Below are 21,028 nucleotides of genomic sequence, written 5' to 3' on the forward strand. Positions count from 1 at the left end.
CCAGAAAAACATGTATTTCTGCTTTATTGACTATGCCAAAGCCTTTGACTGTGTGGATCACAATAAACTGTGGAAAATTCTGAAAGAGATGGGAGTACCAGACCACCTGACCTGCCTCTTGAGAAACCTATATGCAGGTCAGGAAAGCAACAGTTAGAACTGGACATAAACAACAGACTGGTTCCAAATAGGAAAAGGAGTTCATCAAGGCTGTATATTGTCACCCTGCTTATTTAACTTCTATGCAGAGTACATCATGAGAAACGCTGGGCTGGAAGAAGCATAAGCTGGAATCAAGATTGCTGGGAGAAATATCAATAACCTCAGATATGCAGATGACACCACCCTTATGGCAGAAAGTGAAGAGGAACTAAAAAGCCTCTTGATGAAAGTAAAAGAGGGGAGTGAAAAGTTGGCTTAAAGCTCAACATTCAGAAAACAAAGATCATGGCATCTGGTCCCATCACTTCATGGCAAATAGATGGGGAAACAGTGGAAACAGTGTCAGACTTTATTTTGGGGGGCTCCAAAATCACTGCAGATGGTGATTGCAGCCATGAAATTAAAAGACACTTACCCCTTGGAAGGAAAGTTATGACCAACCTAGATAGCATATTCAAAAGCAGAGACATTACTTTGCCAACAAAGGTCCGTCTAGTCAAGGCTATGGTTTTTCCAGTGGTCATGTATGGATGTGAAAGTTGGACTGTGAAGAAAGCTGAGTGCTGAAGAATTGATGCTTTTGAACTGTGGTGTTGGAGAAGACTCTTGAGAGTCCCTTGGACTGCAAGGAGATCCAACCGGTCCATTCTAAAGGAGATCAGTCCTGGGATTTCTTTGGAAGGAATGATGCTAAAGCTGAAACTCCAGTACTTTGGCCACCCCATGCGAAGAGTTGACTCATTGGAAAAGACTGTGATGCTGGGAGGTATTGAGGGCAGGAGGAGAAGGGGACGACAGAGAATGAGATGGCTGGATGGCATCACTGACTTGACGGACGTGAGTTTGAGTGAACTCCGGGAGTTGTTGACGGACAGGGAGGCCTGGCGTGCTGCGATTCATGGGGTCGCAAAGAGTCAGACACGACTGAGCGACTGGACTGAACTGAACTGATGTGGACATTTAGCTGTTTGGCTATACAGAACAAACTGATATAGCAGTGTAAAGGAACTACACTCCAATTTAGAAACAAATAAAAACAAGAACTAAAAAGAATGGGTTGTGATAAATGTCTTTCGTTCCTTGATTTCAGCAGTCATTCCTCCACCTTCTTGGAATATCTCTTCTCAATATAAGTGGGCTGGTTTTTAACCAATCACCACTTCCCATCTCCAGGAGCAAGCAAATCCACTCATTTGGACAAACAGAAGGCTCAGGGCTAGATACATGACCCAAATCTCACTAAGTCAGAGTTGGTGCTGGATTTCAATTCAATTCAAATAGGACACTTCCTACTGCAATTGTTAAGAGGGTAGGATGCATGCCGGGGGCCACTTCATGCCAGGGAACAAAGTACCCCCCGCCCAACCAAGAAGGTCAGCTCAGATAGGAAGAGGGATAAACAGAGCCTTGGTGATATTGTTTGAGTCTCTGGGCTTCTTGTTTCACAAGCAATTATGTGCTTAAATCTTTTTGAGTTGGATTTTGGTCCCATGCTACCAACAATTATATCAATAAGCCATGACAAACTGTTTTCCTCTTACAGACATTGCTTACTTTCCTTCTGTCCCAGCAAAGGAGGTGGGTGGGTGCCATGGGTATTCCTCCCCTCTCCCACCCTACCACTTTCCTAACCATATTCAAAGTGGGATTAAGAATTTACCAAACCTCGCCTAGTGACAGACTTAAAATTCAAAGCTTGATTGTCTGCTCCTAGTCCCCGGAAAACCATCCAACGTGGGGACACATCATGACTCCACTGAAAGGAGCCAGTCTCTTCTATAAAGAGGCACTTCCAATGGACAGTGATTAATCTAGTTTCCCATTCTTCGAAGCAAAATAATAGAGCAATCATCATTTTCTTCCTTATCTAACTACGCAGATGACGGCTTCATGACTCCTCACATTTATTGAGTAGCAAAACTGGAGAGAAATATGTCCTCTGTCCTCAGAAGCATTGAAAGCCTCAAGCTGTCAGAACCAACGCAAGTCTTACTAAACAAGCTGCAGAAAATCCAGGAAGAGATGGGAAAGGTAAACAAACACAAAACCCAAAAGAACTTCTTCCTCTTCAAGGAAACTTCCAGACTAAACAAGGCTACGTGGTTTTTCTTAGTTTTGATACAGGATGACTTGCTGCTGCTGCTGCTGCTAAGTCACTTCAGTCATGTCCGACTCTGTGCAACTCCATAGATGGCAGCCCACCAGGCCTCGCCGTCCCTGGGATTCTCCAGGCAAGAACACTGGAGTGGGTTGCCATTTCCTTCTCCAATGCATGAAAGTGAAAGTGAAAGTGAAGTCGCTCAGTCATGTCCGATTCTAAGCGACCTCATGGACTGCAGCCCACCAGGCTCCTCTGTCCATGGGATTTTCCAGGCAAGAGTACTGGAGTGGGGTGCCGTTGCCTTCTCCGGACAGGATGACTTAAGCCACTAAATAATGTTCCTCATTTCTTAATTTACAGAAAAATATGAGTGCATTGAATCTATAATGAAATGTTACTTAAATGAATCCAAATTAATTGAAATTAAGCATTATAGAATGTAGCATTTAAAATGTATAGCAGATAGAGATTAATAAGGGAAAAATGAAGAGCTTCCCCCCTCCCTCCACTTAGCAACATGCAGTATTCTGCTCTGCAGAATGAAAAGGGAAAGAAAAGAACAAACCATAACAGACCCAGGAAGCAGTTTTAAAAGGAAAATAATTGCTTTCATATTAAAACATACAAAACGAATTTCTTTTGAACCATTAATGTGTGGATTTTAAAAAATCAATAGCATACTCTATTTAATCCATTCGAACAAAGATAAATGGGAATTCGTGTCTCTGGTTCTCGGTAGTGTTTTCTCTCATGCTTTTTGGAATCACTGTGCCATGTAATTTCTGTTGTTGTTTTGTCTATGACACTTGGAGAAGCTCGGGTCTCAACATTTTTGGAGACAAAGGGAGCTCAGTGAAATGGGCTTGGTTTACCCGTCAGACAATGTAACAGCACAGAAGATGCTCCATCGGTGGCCCCTGAGAGCGTGGAGGGCCGAGTGAAGGAAGTGGGGCCATGTGCAAAGAGCAACCAGCTCATCCAAGCAGCAAGAGCAGATGGACGCTGTGTGCAGGCATCAGGGCAGAAGGGCACGCCAGTCAGGAGGGGACACAGGAAACCCAGGAGGGGCTGGGCAGAGGGGAGGCCTCCCCTGGTACAGGAACACATGATAAGCCAGCCTGGCAGGTGATGCCACCAAAACCAGGACAGAAGCCAAGACACACCTTGAAGCACCAAGGCTGAAAAGCACACACTTATTGGGAGGGGCCAGCGAGGGCTTCAGGGACAAGGAGGAGAAGTCTCCCCTTCCCGCGTCTCCATGGTTGCCCACATGCGTGCCCACATGCCACATTCCACTGTGGCTTCCTGGTGTGCATGGATTCAAAAGTGCCCCTCCCACATTCTCGGGGAAGGGGGAGGAAAAGGGGTCATTTCCCTCAAATCCATTCATGCTAAAAGAACTGTAAGCACACCGGCTTCAGCATGTAGGGTTGGGGGCTGACATAGGGAGTGGGGGCAGCCTTCCCAAGCCCCCTGGCAGCTGGCAAAGGTCTCAAAGCTCCTGACAATACTGGGGCTCAGACCAGTGTGTATGCATGCGCTTGTTTTTTTTAAATGTGAATTCACTCTTGTCATGTAAAAATCGGGAGATTTAACTTAATGGAAAATTCTGGGTTTCTGGCTCCTTGGTAGAGATTAAAAGTCATGATCTGGGATGCTCACTGTCAAATAAGATATTAAGCCCTGTTTTAAACGATAGATATAAGCGATATCTCAACAGCCCTATCAAATGGATACTGGCATTTTTCGTCTTGGAGTTATAGACGGAGAAACTGAGGTAAGGGTGCCGCTGAGACCAGCCGAGGACACAGGACCGCAGCCTCCCTCCAAACCGATTCGGGAGATGCTGTCCCACTGGTGCCCCTGCTGGGCTGGCTGCTGCAGGCTTGCTCCTTCCCTGCATCTCTGGGTTAGAACGTTTGCTTCCTTTTTTTTTTTTTTTTTTTAATATTTCTAACGTGTGCTTCTTAAAAACATGGTCAGCTTTGAAGGACAACTGGTTTGTTTCCAAGCTGGGGAGGATAGAAACACCTCACATACATGACACAGAAAGACTGAAAAGCCCTGTTTGTTGTGCAAGGAGCCAGGAGTCTGCGTTTGCAGCAGAATCCCGTATCCTGCTCACATACCAGGATGGGGAGCCGGCCAAGGTCCTGCAGCCCACCCAAACCCCTGCCCGGCCCCGTTTAGTCCTTTATTTCACCCTCATCCTATCACTCTTCTCTTTTCTTCCCCTCTCCTTCCCTCCATCCTCGGCTGGGGCTTCTGCCTCCTCTCTTAGCTTTGGTTTTTATTCTTGCACATCTGGGTGGCATTTCTCATTTATAAGAAAAATGGGAGGACAGGAAAGAGCCGGGGTCCCCTGCATGCTGAAACAGTGGCAAGGGCCATTTCTTGAGCAGAAGTGGTCCTGCCTATCTCAAAAATGGGGTGGGGAGGGAGTCTTAAGATGAAAACCCTCCTCTCCCATCCCTGGGCTATAGTCATCTAAATTCCAAAGAACAGAAAATAAATTCGTGCCAAGGGGTCCTCTGGTAGTCAGAGAAGTCCCCTCCCCACGTGAGTCAGGGTCCGATCCACACGGGACCCACAACTGGGCGAGATCAGAGTCCCCCACAGAGGGACCCCGAATTTGGGCTTTCAGCAGGGCTCCCGGACGGAAGGAGCCAGCCTCGCTGCCTGCTCCTAGACGCTAGGGGGCGCCCTTGAAGCTTGGAAGACAATTTCCATCAAATAAAAAGTGTTTTTTTTTTTTTTTTCCCCCGCTTCGGTAATAAATTCACAGGGCTTGTTTTTTAACCCCCATCAGAGGTTAGAATAGTTTCATAAAAAAAGTTTTGGTAAATTCATGGGCAACTTTTGAGGTTATATGAGGTTGTTGTTTTAAAAAAAAATAGAAAAAGAGAAAGAGAAAAACAGCCTTTCTCTGTACTCATGTAAGACTCAGCATCACCAGGCGTGAGGGCGGACGGGAGTCGGGGCTTCGGGCTTCTGTATTTTTCCACTAGGGTCCGCACACAGGGGGATTCTCGGGGCGGGGGCGGGGGGGTGGTCCCTGCTGCCCACCAGCTAGGGGGCAGGTCCCCCGGGGAGCAGAGTCCCAGCTCTCTTGATGCACCTGTTCGGGTGCCACAGAGCCGCCCACAGCCCCAATGCCCATCAGAGGTGCCCACCCGCAGTCCCGGCGAGTGCTGGTCACCGCTCTTGCACTCCTTTCTTCCTGGCAGGGAGTCGAGAACAAAGCAAAAAAAGTTCCAGTCCCCACCCCCACCAACCCCAACTCTGGAATAGGGGTTAAAAAGAATAAGAACTTTATCTCAGATTGATAAGAAAGAAGACAAGAGGAGGCAGAAGAAAAACAGCGCGGTTATGAGAGGGGGCGTCGTACATTAACTATGATTCAGAGGCTGAGATGCACTGAGTTCATTTTTCAATCTGCCTTTTGCGAAGGGGGAAAAAAATCAGGAAATTATAGAAAATTGAGAAACAAACATCTCCGAGAGTGCTTTGCACCCGGGGGTGCTTAATGAACACTTAATAATTTCAAACGCGAGTACTTAGAGAAATAGCTTTTGTCCATTCCCGGCATGCCAGGTGCCTCGTAGCAAAAAGGGAGAGCTGAAGTGACTGAAAATGATCGCTAATGTCTGTGCGGAGCGGGTGGGGGCACAAAAATTACTTCTTCGTGTCTCTGAAAGTTAGGGAAATAAACAAGCAAAAATATAGAGTTTTAGCAAAAGAAAAAAAGCGTTAGAATGCAACTTGAGTTTCTTTTCCTCCATGTTTGAACTTGGGCAGGACTCCTAATTAGAATGGAGAATGGCCCTGACATCCCCCTGCTGACCCCAAGGGGCCATATTGAAAATTAGAAGAAGAAATTCCAGTGCTCAAGCAGGAAGCAAAGCTTGTTGGACCCGATTCCCCTGTGCTCCCTCCCAGCATCCAACCTTGGGGCAAAGGCCACAGTGAATGCATTTATTTAGAGAAAGGCAGTGTCCCTAAGCAGAACTCACAGTGCCAGGAAGGCGCCAGAACCCAAAGGATTATTCAAATCCCTTTGTCCCCTCTACCTTTGGGGCCAGTCTCACTCACAGGCCATCTGTACCCAAGTGCATAAATTCATGTGCTCCCGAGCACCCACTGACTCCATACCACCTAGCTCCCCATCTGAATTTCACTGTTCCTTGATTCATCCCCTTGACCTGTAGAAGTCTTTCCCAGACTTGGGTGGAAGGATAACCCACAGCCCCCACTGTCAGCCAGGATAACCACTGTGACACCCACAAAGTCCTTTCAATGCATGACACAGCCTCTTTCTAACTCACCATCTCATGTAGATTGGGTATCTTGCCAGTCCCCTGGACAGATGAGTGGGCTATCTAGACTGGCCTCATGGGCTCTTCAAGTGCCAGGTCAGTGAGTCTCTGATACCTATGGACTCAGACATGGCCCCATTTTACAGATCAGGATCTGAGGGAAAGGGAAAGGATGACCTTGGCCAAGGAAGTAGTAAGAAGAAAAGTCAGGACTTGAATTCTTCAGACTCCAGAAACAAAGTTTCTTGCCCTGCACTACTACTGGCCGAATGAGGGGCTGAAAGAGAGGGAGGAAGAAGGAGCATTTGGCATTTTTTAAATTATTTGGCTTTCCAAGGTCTATTGTAGGAAGCAACTGGGTAGGATGAAGTATCTGTCCTAAGAGGGTACCTGTAAATCTACAGACAGAAAAAAAAACAGAACCTAGTTCTCAAATTCTAGTTAGAGGTTGAAACCCAACCTCTCTCAAGACTTAGTCAGGCAGGTGTTAAAGATGTATTAGCATCAAAGGGTGACTTCCTTTGTGATGTAATCAAGAGGCTTACAAAGGAACTGAGGCTTACAAATGACCTTCTCATTGTGACTCAATGCAGTTGGTCTACTTATCACTTAAGAGTTGTTGACGCCATTCAGGTCTCACTTTGCTACTAATCCCTTAGTTAAAATTCACCTTTAAAATTAACCCTAAAGGCTCGCCTGTTCCCCAAAGCAAAACAGCCTGGCCCCTCCGGAAGATCAGGTCCCAGGTGGAGGTCAGAGAGGAAAGACCCAACAAGGTGACCGGAACCCTCCATTGTTTTGTCCCCCATTGGTAGGTCTGTTGAAATCATCACTTCTCCTCTTGCTTCATCCTCTGATGCCATTTGTCTACCAGTCCTTCAACATAGAATATTCTAGAATAAGACTCTTTTTGAGGGTTCTGCTGAGAAGAGGCTCCCCCAACTCCAAGGTAAGGACAGTCTCCAGAAAGCCCTCCCAAAGCAGAACAGTCTCCAGTTCAGATTCGTGATCAAAGGCATGTGCCTCTTTTGTTTTAAATGAAAATTTTGAGCATAATACAGTTTATCTTTCCAAATCTCAACCTCTTTAAATGACTCTGTGGTCCTGACCTCTGGCCTCCCCAGTGGAGCCAGGCACGAGTGCACTTCATACTCTTGTGCTCCCAACTTCTGTTGGTGCAGAAATTGGAATTCAGGATGTGTCGCTCCGTTTCTACAGGAATCTATTAGCGACTGCCAAGGGAAACACTTAGCATCTTAGATAAATAAGTAAATAGTAGTTAAGTGCTGCGCGCCTCCACTTCCAGCAGTTTTCTGTGGATAGCAAAGATTCTTTATGATCCAAGGAGGAGAAAAAGGGATGATGCAGTGACAGGCTGCAGGTCTCTGTAGGGGGCCGCGCTCCCCCTGCAGTGGGGGCCCGGATGGAGGGGCCACGGGGAGATGTGGCGGAAGCGCGGCCCCCTCCTGTTTTGTTCCTGTTTACGCTAGCCCACTCTCCCTTCCCCGCTCCAGCCGGCCCTGTCAGGATCCCTCATTTGGAAGCTTAATCATATCAGCAAGCTTACCGCATTGCATGTGTAATGACTTGTTTACCAGTCTGTGCCGGCTGCCTCTGCCAGACTGGGCTCTCCCTAAGGACAGGGGCCGTGGCGTGTTCTTGTTTGCCTCTCTTCCTGCTCCCACACACTGCCTGGCACAGAGCGGGCCCGACTAATTGCATATGAACTCTCATCTATTTCACAAAGGTGTCTCAATCCACCAACCGGTCCCCAAGCTCCTTAGGAGAGTACTCATGGCATCTTCTGCTTCTCCTCACTCTAAGGGCATAACTCTGACACACAGAAGCTGAATCCCATTCAACCATGAGTAAGAGGTGGTCTGGACATCTGGGCCCCTCTCTCTTTTGGGAAACTGTCTCTCCTCTACTCTTAAAGGTCCCAACCCATCCCTCCATACAAGGGCAGGTGTGTGATTTAGACCTGGTCACTCAAGTCACTCAACTCAACCAGTGATTGGTTCTGGAGAGACACCTGCTCCCAACTAGGCCACCTAGACTCAGAGATCTGGGGTTACAGAAAGGAGTCAAGCATATTCAGGCAAGGCAAGTCCTAGAGGAACCAGTGATGATGCCCCAGGAGAAGATCCAAGCGATGGACAGAAACTGAATCTGGGTGACATCATTCGTACCCCTAGATCCAGCCAAGCCTGAAGCCCCTTTCTCTGTTCCCTGAGATACTGTTTCTGTCTAGGCCAATTTAAACTGAGTCTCTTTCCTCAGAACCCAAAGATACAGGTATCCACTGCTGGTAGCAGCATTTCAGAATAAGATAAGCAAGGTGTCTGTCTGGGGATAGTCAAAGCTTGCAAAAAGAAACATTGCTATCATATTCTCTGCAAGCCTTCTCATTTTATTCCGGGAGTCTGGACTGTGGCCCCAGATCCCACACTAAACCAGAGAAGACTGAGACATTCATCTCTTCAGCTTCTGTCCATAATGAGGGATGAAGATGCCACTCAGGTTTTGACTAAAGCCTCACATATTGCTGTTTGCTCGGTCGAGTTCCCAGGCGGCCTGAGCATTCTGGGAGGTAGCTGAGTAATGCTCAGAGCTCAGCAGCCTGCAAATCAATTAATCTCTTCTGCAAATTGCTCACCAGGTCTAATGAATTGGCTCGGCACAGAGGAAGTCTTATGTGGCCTTGTGTCCTCTGCAGTGACGGACTTCTCTCGGAGCAGACCGAGACATCGTGCCTCAGCCGAGGAACAAATCTATTAATATTTGGAGAGAACATCAAATTGTACCCAGAGGACTTAAAGTTTGGTCAAGAGAAACTCTCTTCTCTGTGATTTCAAAACAAGATAGTCTATTCACCCCTCCATGTTTTTTTCCACTGGATTCTGCCAGCCTTCCTCACGGTCTGTCTGGCCGTGGACCCCCTCTCCCTGCAGTGAGATGCAAGCTTGGGGTGGAAAGGCCCTCCTGGTGACAGGCTTTCCAGTTAGCATCTGTCACACATCTTCGTATTTTTTTTTAAGCTTGATAAGATCGAAGAAGGAAAAGGTACTCTAATATGGTACTGATGGGAATGTGAAATAGAAAGCAACTTGGAAATATCTACTAAAAATGTGCAACATGACTAAACTACAGTGAGGTATCACCTCACACAGGTCAGCCTGGCCACCATCAGAAAGTCTACAAACAATAAATGCTGCAGGGGGTGTGAGGAAAAGGAAACCCTCCTCCATGTAAACTAGGGCAGCCACTCTAGAGAACATGGGCCTTCCCCATGGCTCAGATGGTAAAGAATCTTCCTGAAGTGCAGGAGACCCAAATTCGATCTCTAGGTCAGGAAGGTCCCCTGGAGGAGGAAATGGCAACCACTCCACCATTCTTGCCTAGAGAATTCCATGGACAGAGGAGCTTGGCAGGCTACAATCCGTGGGGTTGCGAAGAGTCGGACATGACTGAGCAGCTAACACTTTCACTATAGAGAACAGTGTGGAAGTTCCTCAAAACACTAAAAATAGAGCTACCGTACGATCCTGCAATCCCACGCCTGGGCATATACCTGGAGAAAATAATTCAAAGAAATACATGCACCCCAGTGTCCACTGCAGCACTTACAACAGCCAAGACATGGAAGGAACCTCAATGTCCGTCAACAGATGAATGGATAAAGAAGATGAGGTGTATATATACACACTGGAATATTACTCAGCCATAAAAAAGAATGAAATAATGCCATTTGCAGCAACATGGATGGACCTAAAGATTATCCTACAAAGTGAAATAAGTCAGACAAAGACAAACATCATACAATATCATGTATATGTGAAATCTAAAAAAATGATACAAATGAACTTATTTACAAAAGAGAAACAGACTCACAGATGTAGAAAACAAACTTACAGTTACCAAAGGGGAGAGAGAGGGGAGGGGTAAATAAGGAGATTATATATACACTAATATATATAGCCTACTATACGTAAGTAGATAGTCAATGTATATATACTACTGTACATAAAGTAGATAATCAACAAGGACCTACTGTATAACACAGGGAACTGTACTTAATACTCTGTAATAACTTATGGAAAAAGAATCTGAAAAAGAATAGGTACATATATCCCTTATATATATGTATAACAGAATTACTTTGCTGTATACCAGAAATTAACACATTATAAATCAACGATATTCCAATACAAAATAAAGTATTTTAAACATGCAACATAACAAAGACTCAGCAATTCTTCTTGGGTCTTCCCTAGAGAAACCCCCCTACCTGGGCCTGGGAGTCATGGACAGTAGTTCCATGTGAAGTACTGGCAATAAGATGAACTATTCACTGTTAAGAGAATGACTGCCTAGGGTCACAGCAGCCCCACCCAGAGAGGCTCCGTCCCTATTTACAAGGCTGGGATAGCTCCGTATGTATTAACAGTATGGGAAGATCACAAAATGGTGTTGAGTAAAACAAGGCAAGTTGCACAGTGAGATGGGTAGTGTTGTACAATTCCTATTAGACACAGACACACACACACACACACGCATGCACAGAAACAACACTCTGGCAGGTGCCTTCCTATCCCAAACTGTAGTTTCATCTGGAGGGGGCAGGGGGCATGGGGAATGGGGGTGGTGGTCAAAGTGAACATGAGCCTCATTACCATAATTGAATGTGTTAAAAGATGTATGATTCATCATTACTCACATAATTAAGAACTAAACTTTTCTGTTCCTCTAGGTGGAGCATCCCTGTTTTCCAAGTTCACTTTCAACACAAACCTGCCCAACTTGTTTCAAGAACTTCCTCATCTGCCTCCTAGCATCCACTCTATCTGCCCCAATCATTTCTCCACACTCACCTACAATGGATGGTCTGCCCTCTGCCCTCCTCATCCTTCAATGGCCCCTCACTGTCCTCAGGAGAAGGATGAGCCCCCACCCAAGTCTCAGATGCTCCTGGTCCCTCCATCTCCTCTCTGCACCCTGGGCATTTCCCATCATCCCTCCTTTGGTCACAGAAGGCTCTGGGTCAGCATCTCAGACTTATAAATGCAGAGTTTGAGGATACCTCAAACTGCCTAGGATACCTAGGCATACCTCTCACACCACTGCCTAGGATACCTCTCACACCACTAAGCTCCCACCCCCATGAGGCAGAAAAGATTCAGTCTTCAAGAAGGGTCTTTGCAGAATGTTGGTTCACAGCTTCTACAGCCCAACTCTGATGAACATAGAGTTTAAATTGATACAGGTGAAAGCCTTACAAGAGTTGAGGAAATCCTAGCTAAGACAGCAGAAGCCAATGGAATGTTATTGACAGAGGAAAGCAGATGTGACAGCACAAGAAAGTCCCAGGGAGGGACTCAGACCCCCAGTGGGGGAAGAGTCACAAGCTTAGCGTTAAATAAAATGCAATCACCCAATGAAAAGGTTGTTCTCCCTACTACCCTCTGATTGGGGAAAGAAAGTCCCAATTGGATGCTAATGTATATCTAAAGTCTTCCAGGTCTCTTTTTAAGCAAAGAGAGTGTATCTAGGGCTCTCGCCCACAACCATCTAGACAGAATTTATTTGCCAGGAAAACATTCTCTTAATGGCATATGATACTGGCTTTCCATTTCCAGCATTGATAAACAGTTTCTATTGAAAATAAAAGAATTTATGGGTTTTGCCAATGAGCTTAAGTGGATCACATAAGCAAATAATCACACAGATGACATGCAGATGGGACATTTCTGAAGATGGTCCATGAATTATTGAATTTAGGAAACACCATGGACCCCTGATTCATCATCTGGGTGGCCCTGAGCAGGTCACTGGATGACTTGGAGACTCTGAGTCTCAGTTTCTCCCTCTGAAAATGAAAATGAATCATCTTAAGTCTGTTGGGGGGATTAGATGTGGGTGCAGCTCCTGAACTGAAAGTGCCTTCTGAGTTTAGTTATTGGGAGATTTCTCTAAAATCTCACTTTGAAATGTTACCCTGAATCTCACGTTGTTTACTGCCAGAAGCCACGCCAGCTGCAGGAAATTGCAAAACCAGAAACTCGATGGAGTTCTTATCGTTCAATAAAGCATCTCTCTCAATCAATATGACTTTAGATGTGTCATCTGGGCACAGGGCCACGCTGGGCTCCTCTTCAGTGTTCCAATTTTAGTCTGTGTACCGGCAGAAGCAGCACGACTTCCAATGTGCCCACAAAAGTCCGAATAATTAACCTCAACCACATCAGCGTTCTCCATTCAGTTCCGCGAAATGCGTTTCTAAGGAAATATATAAGAACACTCTTTATACCAAGGAGTGTTTTCGTGTATCCGCACATCAGAGTACATAGAACAGGATTCAGTTAATGGAGCAGGTCCTTCTGACACAAAGGATTTCAATAATAAAAAAATAAATAAAAGCTGATATGTCATCTACTAGAGAGAAAGAAATGCGCACATAAACACAAAAACAGGACAAATCTCATTATGAGATTCTTTTTTGCAGCCCAGGGTCAATAACTGTGATATTAGGAAAAGGGTAATAGGCTGATTGCTGATGAGTTTTAAGCTCCTGGAGACTAGAATGTCCCACTTGAAATGCAAATAGAATTGAATGATGTTGAGTTCATCCCCGCTGCTCCCCATGTTCTGAAAAGTATTCTTTTCGGAACGGTGACTTCATCAGGAATTGTATAACCACAACAGAAGCGAATCGTTTGGTAGAGGCTTTTGCTCAGGTAGTTTTACCCATTTTGTATGGACGTGTGAGTTTTCAGTGACTTTTTCTAATGAAAAAATAACACTCCAATGTGAGCAGGCAAATGTGCAAGCGGGCACACAACACATACCTGCAAAGCTTCCTTTCCTAAGTCCCTAAGACCCTAACCTGGGAAATAATCATTTTCATGACAAGGCTTAGTAGTGAACTTCCCCTTCAGGTACAAAAGATGGTCTTTCACTGACGTCAATTACACGGAATAATCGCAAAATGGAAAACAACTCCCCCGGTTCTTCAAATGGCATCAGGCAGATTAGGTGCTCAGGTGAGAAGAGAAACCACTCCAGCAAGGACCTATCGCACATTTAACCTAAACCCTGATTTCTGAAACACTACCTCCCACACCACGCAGAAGACACACTCCAATATCTTAGTTAATCCCCCAACAAGCCAATCCATTAAGACGTCGTCACAACTTCAGGCACTTAACGCAGAAACTAAACGGCATACACCTCATGGGCAAGCAGGGACATTTGAAAATTCCTTGCTAGAAACTGCTGTTTGTTGTCAGGGCAGCCTGGATGGATGGATCGCCTCTTTGCTTACCCTCCTTGCCCTCAGTGATTGTCAAACATGTTATGTATAAGAATCTCTGTTCAGAGTTGTACACACCATTCCTATTCTTATGCTTGATAAGTGTCTGGTAAGTCAAGGCTACTTGAAATCTACAAAGAAACTTCCAGCTCCCCTAACTCCTTTGCTGGAAACTTGGATGGTGGATCACTGAATTTAGGTTTTTAAACACTTTCACGCAACATCACTAATTATTAGAATAAAGCAAACTGACACTACAATGAGAAATCACCTCATACCAATCAGAATGACCATCATCAAAAAGTCTACAAATAATAAATGCTAGAGAGAGTGTGGAGAAAAGGAAACCCTCCTACACTGTTGGTGGGTATGTAAATTGGTGTAGCCACTATGGAGAACAGTATGGAGGTTCCTTGAAAAACTAAAAATAGAGCTGCCATATGACCCAGCAATCCCACTCCTGGGCATATACCCAGAGAAAAACCATAGTTTGAAAGATACATATACCCCAGTGTTCACTGCATCAACTGTTTACAGTAACTAAGACATGGAAGGAACTAAATGTCCATCGGTAGATGAATGGATAAAGAAGATGTGGTATATGTGTGTGTGTGTGTGTGTGTGTGTGTGTGTGTATACAATGAAATACTATGGGACCATGAGAAAGAATGAAATGTTACTATTTGCAGCAACATGGATACAACTGGAGATTATCATACTAAGTGAAGTATGTAAAAAAAAGACAAATACCCTATCATATCACCTACATTTGGAATCTAAAATATGACGTAAATGAACCTATCTATGAAACAGAAACAGAATCAGGGACTTAGAGGATAAACTGGTGGTTGCCACGTGGGAGGAGAGAGAGTTGGATTGGAAGCCTGGGATCAGCAGCTGCAAGCTATTACATATAGAATGGATGAACAACAAGGGCAACATCCTGCGATAAATCATCATAGAAAGGACTATGAAAACATTTTAAATAAATAAAAGGCATGTGACCTTCATACCAGGAGAATGAAATAATGCCATGTGCAGCAACACGGATCGACCTGGAGATGATCACACTAGGCGAAGTCAGTCAGAGAGAGACAAATATCATATGATACCAGATACCCCATATGTGGAATCTAAAAAATTAAAAGATACAATATTACTAATATTTATAAAAGAAAAACAGATCCACAGACATAGAAAACAAACATGGCTACCAAAGGGGAAAGATGAGGGGGAGGGATAAACTGGGGATTTGAGATTGACGTAGACACACTACTATATTTAAAACAAATAACCAACGAGGACCTTCTGTATGGCACAGGAGACTCTGCTCGATATACTATAATAACTAAATGGGAAAAGAATGGGAAAAGAATAGATACATGTATACGTATAACAGAATCACTTGGCTATCTATAGCCTGAAATTAACACAACATTGTAAATCGACTACATGCATGCTAGGTCACTTCGGTCGTGTCTGACTCTTTACAACCATATGCATTGTATAGTCCAATATAAAATAAAATTTTTTTAAAAAAAACATTAAATTCAGTGGTGTTGGAAAGTCAAAAAAATAAAAATAAAAAGTTCAGTTCTCAGAAGAGTCTCAAAGATGCCAATCATCATAAAATCTTATAAATTAGGTCTCCATCCTTCATAACTCCTCTGGCCTTCTGCTTGCAGAAGACTTCACTGCCAAGCCATCTGGTAATTCGAATGATTAGTCCCAAGTTATTGGAATAGTTGAAAGAGGGAAATTAAGCATCCTTTTAAAAAATATTTTTCAAAAACATCCTCTCTCTCATCTTCATAAATTATTGACAGGAAGATTCTCCAAAAATAAAAGGGAGAAAGAATCCATAACAACATCTTATTTCAGCTCCTGGACACAAGTATTCCTGGCCACTTCTTTGAAAATGTTTTGCTGATTTAGCTGACCTTCAAGGATGTGAGCCAAAGGTTTTCCCAGATTTGAATTGGGAAATTCAATCCCGCACCCCCATCAAAAGATTACTCTCCATTTCATTTCTGGGTTTCAAATTCCACCATGTTATAGCCCCTCAGGTCACCCCAAACAAATCACCCTATCATTGTCATGCTGAGGAAACCAGGTCCTCCCGCCTCAAAAATACACACATTCGCACGCACTCACAAAGTTGTGTGTACGCACACTTGCACGTACACGCACACACACACACACACAAACACAGTGGGGTCAGCTCTCTCACCAAGAAGCCAGCTCTGATCTCTCTAACCAGGACCTGCCAGGTCAAAGAAGACAAGAAAGTTGTTTGTAAATCGTGGGTGACCAAGGCCTATCTCTAGCTTCCTTTGAAGTTATTAATGGCACTCCGTCTTCAGACACCCAACACTTTCAGAGTGTCTGTCACTCTGCTGTGAAATATTGGCTTTGGGTGGTGGTGGCAGTAAGCTCTCTGAGCTCCTTTGATTCCCAGGGGGTGTTTATTTTAACGCATTCTACCCCACCTCCAACGCAATGGTGTCCATAATGGCCCATTCACCCCATGCTTGCTGGTTTATCCGACCCAACATCCCTGCTCCATCTTTGACACTTCAATCAGGAATGAGGGGTGATTAATATTCCCTGGGGCCACACCCCACAGACTCCCACTGCCCTTGATGGACACATTCCATGTGCTTCGTAATCATGGGAGAGGAAGCCCTTTGAAAATGGGCACCCGTGACCCAGACCTCTGGCTCAACTAACTGTTCCAACAACAAACACGAAAGCACAGTCATCTGTTATTACCACTTGCTCTGCTGCTGCAACATTATTACCTACATGGGGGTGGGGGTGGAAGGGGACTACGTTCCCAGTGGGCTTTGCACTGCGTATGGCCTCCCAATCTTAGCTCCACATTTAGATTTTGTTTCTGATTTTTCTTTTCTGTTTGGGGCTGGTTTTATCCCCCATTCCCTGGATTTTGGTAGAACAGGCTGGTGTTGAGATCAGAAAGCTACTGAGTGTGATGTTCTCAATACGGAGTAGCAGGGCTGGTCCCTGAGGTCGAGAGAAGCTTTTGAAGGGAAGACAGGATGAGGAGGACCATGAAAGATCAGAGACTTTCCAGCTGGTCTCTCCACTAGTACTGAGGCCCCTGGGTCACCATGAGCACAGGGGGTACACGTGCATCTTAGGAAGAAGCGACCGCCTCCATTGGAGGACGTATGGAAGATGCCCCCACCCTCTTGGGAGGAGAGAAGAGCTCCCTGCTTTGGGCTGACAGTTCCCCAGGCAGAGCAAAGGGCTGGACCGACAGGTGGTGACTGCATTTCAACCACATGTGGAGCCCTGCCTGCCCTCATCCAGACTGCCAGCAGGTCTTTCTCCCAAAGAGAAGCTAAGGGGGCCCCCTGACCCAGCACACCGGTCTCAGGATTGAAGCTCACTTGGACCACATGCCTGCACGTGTGAATATGTCCTACTGGGAGGTGGGCTGCATGATCCTGTTTTAACGAATACATATTGATTTAGGTTTATAGAGAACTTTCTGCCAGAGCCATTTGCACACGAGGAGAGCACAGACGATGAGTGTCCATGCATGCCACTGTCTTTTCCACTTAGAAACACATTTTGAGGTCCCTTCTATTGGTTCTCAGACCGGGGGAAAATTGTTGAGGTGGTTCGTGATTGAATTGTGCCTATCCCTCCAAAACATATATATCCAAGTCCTAAACCCACAGAACCTGTGACTGTGACCTTACTTGGGAAAACATCTTTGCACGTGAAATTAAATTATGAGTCTCAAGGTAAGATCATCCCGGATTTAGGGTGAGCCCTTAGTCCAATGGCAAGCGTCCTTATAAGAGAAAGACAGGAGAACATTTGACCCACAGAAATACAGGAGAGAAGCTGTGTGCAGATGAAAGCAGAGACTGGAGAGGTGCAATCACAAGCCAAGGATACCTGGAGCCCCCAGAAACTGGGAGGCTGGGTAGGATCCCCTCCTGGAGGCTCTAGAGAGATTGGTAGCTTCTGGCATCCAGAACTGAGAGATAATACATTGTTGTTATTTTAAACCACCGCGTTTGTGGCAATTTCTTCCACAGCCCAAAGCAATTTACCAATCCAGAGAGCATCTGTTCTATTCCCCCTACGTCTGAACATCCAGAAGAAGCCATATCTCTGCTGAGAAATCTCCCCCTTGGGCTCCTCCCTGAAACACTGACCTCATCCTTCACTAAACAACAGGGACACTAAGTGCCACGCACCCCACATGCTCTCGGCACTCAGCATATGCCGGACCTTACACATGTGTGCGTGCTCAGTCCTTCAGTCGTGTCCAACTCTCTGTGACCCCATGGACTATAGCCCGCCAGGCTCCTCTGCCCATGGGATTTCCAGGCAGGAATACCGGAATGGGTAGCCATTTCCTCCTCCAGGGGATCTTCCCTCACCCAGGGACTGTACCCATGTCTCCTGCATTGGCAGGTGGATTCTTTACCACCAAGCCACCTGGGAAGCCGCAGACCTTACACACGTACGCTTATTATGCTCCAGAGCTAAGAATCAACATTTCTCATCTACTTTAGAGTCTGAAAGTTCCTTGCTGTACACGACCTTGCTCGACCCTCACCCTGAGCCACTGTGGGGGTAAGACCTCTATCAGCGTCCTCTCTACAGATAGAAGGTTCCCAGGAGGGAGCTCGCTGACTTCCAGGGTCACTCCCCACATGATTGAAGCAAAGGATGGACAGAGAGCCTGTCTGTCTGTCTGTCTTTACCCTGTACCTCATTTATCAAGGGCAGGCACTGTCTTCTTCTCCTTTTCAGTTCTGCATGGAGCTTAGGAATAGAAACATGGTAGCTGATGTGAGTTTCCAGGATCAGCTTGATTCAGCTCTCTATGGTGCTGGGAAAAGAGCTGGTGGGAAAGCACTGCCATTTGGGGCAACTGGTAGAATTCTGGTGGGTTCTTTTGGACTTTCTTGGGAGTGGTATCACCCAAGCACACCCTAATGGGCAGGTTCCTGGATTGTATCTCCTTGAGAAGGAGGCAAGTAATGGAGTTCAACATGAGGAGTCACAGAAAATGAAGAAAGGGCAAAGCCCGGTCCCCTGATTGCATTTTTGTCTGGCCTGCTGCCCACCAAAGTCTTAACCCTTGATGTTCCATCAGAAGACAGTGCTTTTCCTTCTACAACTGGTCATCCATTGGAGCAAATACCTACTTTGACTTAAACTCTCATTAAGGGAAAAAAACGAGTCCTCATCCTTGCCTAAGAGAGGGCACGGGGATTGCAAGGAGAGGGGGTGGCGAGGGCTCAAGGGGCAGCATGGAAGCACTATCTTCCTGAGGGGGTGGTGGGGCTTCGCAGAGACTGAGAGGAGGGGACCCTAACCAACTGTCCCCACCAGCAGGCAGAACCCAGGGTCAGCCCTTGAGCCAAATGGACAACAATCAGCCACAAAAGACAGTTAATTCAGTCACCACTGGCCATATGGGACCCCACCACCTTCTCACACAAGGTCTTGGTCTGACTCCATCAAAACACTGTCCACAAGGCTAAGGCTGGGCTCACGAATGCCCAGTGGAGGGAGGAAGGAGGGGAAACTGCAGTCCAGAGAAGTTAATTGATTTGCCCAGTGATTGCAACTTAAAATAGCCCATTTCCAGGAAGCAGTCTCCATTAGTTCATCCTTTGTTTACTTCCGAGCATCACGAAGAGCCCCTTTTGTAAGCCCCATGGAAGCAATGTTCCCAGCCGCTGTCTCATTACAACTCCTCCTGCTACTTTTATTTCACGTTCACTCGAAAGCCCATCCATTGACCTATTTAGCCTCACAGTGGCCCTGCAGGAAGAGGCCAGTGAGCTTCTTCAGAGAAGAAGATGGGGGGAAGGTGGAGGCACCCAGAGTTCTGACTCAGGCCCTCCATACTCAAGGATGTTTGTTGCATCTCAATATTCGATTCCCAATATCCCCACCCAGTTTAGGGTCTTGACCGCCCCACAGAGGTAACACTTCTGTCATCACCCCATAAGCCATCAATACCCTTGCTGGATGTCAGGCTTCAGACAGCAAGGACAGTTGCCTTTGCTCATTTCACATTCCCAGCAGCATGTTCCCAGGTGCCCAGTTTGGATCCATCTCCAAGGAGAACAAGTCTTACCTGCCATCTCTGAAGAAGCCTGCCCTTGGGTCCTGCATGGGTCCGGCCCCTTGGCTCGGGGTGGGTGGCCATCTTTTCTCAGAACCCAGTGTGGTTTCCGTAGTCTAGTGACTCTCAGCTGGACACGGCTCTGCAAGAAATTCCCTCTGTACCTGGGGAACAAGAAGCACAGGCGGCATGAACACCGTGGAAAGCCTGTGCCCTGGAGTTCGTGGGCATGGAAATTCCAAACGGGATGCCCAGAGAGAAAAGTCCAGGTCCCCATGTGGAGTCTGGGAGAACACAAAGGGCATGAGGTCCAGGCAGCTCGTCAGCTCTCGGGAACCCCTCTTCCTTCCAGTCCTCATTCTCCTGCCAGGATGTGAGAATGACCACAGGGCACAACTCAGGGGGCTCTTGTGAGCATGAAACGAGACAGCACCTGGAAAATGCTTCCCACACCACCTAGCACACAGCAGGGCTTACTCAAGGTCAGTTGCTGTAATTAAACACTGAATTATAAGACCATGACTACTTATGTGACAGGCTGTCCAGTGGAACTTTATACAGTAATGAAAGCCTTCTATACTCTGCATTGACCAACATGGTAGCCACTAACCATAGGCATCTCTGTAGTGACTGAAATGTAGTTCATATGTCTGAGGAACTGAGCTTTCTGGTCAATTTCATTTTAATGGGTTTAAAAAGCCACAAGTGACTGCTGCTGCTGCTGCTGCTGCTGCTAAGTCACTTCAGTCGTGTCCGACTCTGTGTGACCCCATAGACTGCAGCCCACCAGGCTCCGCCATCCCTGGGATTCTCCAGGCAAGAACACTGGAGTGGGTTGTCATTTCCTTCTCCAATGCATGAAAGTGAAAAGTGAAAGTGAAGTCGCTCAGTCATATCCAACTCTTAGCAACCCCATGGACTGCAGCCCACGAGGCTCCTCCATCCATGGGATTTCCCAGGCAAGAGTACTGGAGTGGGGTGCCACTGCCTTCTCTGACAAGTGACTAGTAGCTACC

At 46.0% G+C, this 21,028-nt stretch overlaps 1 protein-coding gene across 2 annotated transcripts in view; it reads right to left on the minus strand.

Annotated features, from left to right (window-relative positions):
• The window catches only part of ZNF831 (zinc finger protein 831), a 91,503-nt gene that overhangs the window by 35,556 nt on the left and 34,919 nt on the right, over positions 1–21,028 (minus strand). For both annotated transcript variants that reach the window (XM_005214941.5, XM_059892995.1), the window contains exon 4: positions 20,025–20,176. In XM_005214941.5, the coding sequence (XP_005214998.1) occupies positions 20,025–20,176 (152 nt within the window). The remainder of the gene's footprint in view (positions 1–20,024; positions 20,177–21,028) is intronic.

The sequence above is a fragment of the Bos taurus genome, chromosome 13, assembly GCF_002263795.3.
Source record: "Bos taurus isolate L1 Dominette 01449 registration number 42190680 breed Hereford chromosome 13, ARS-UCD2.0, whole genome shotgun sequence".
In the NCBI taxonomy this organism is placed as follows: domain Eukaryota; kingdom Metazoa; phylum Chordata; class Mammalia; order Artiodactyla; family Bovidae; genus Bos; species Bos taurus.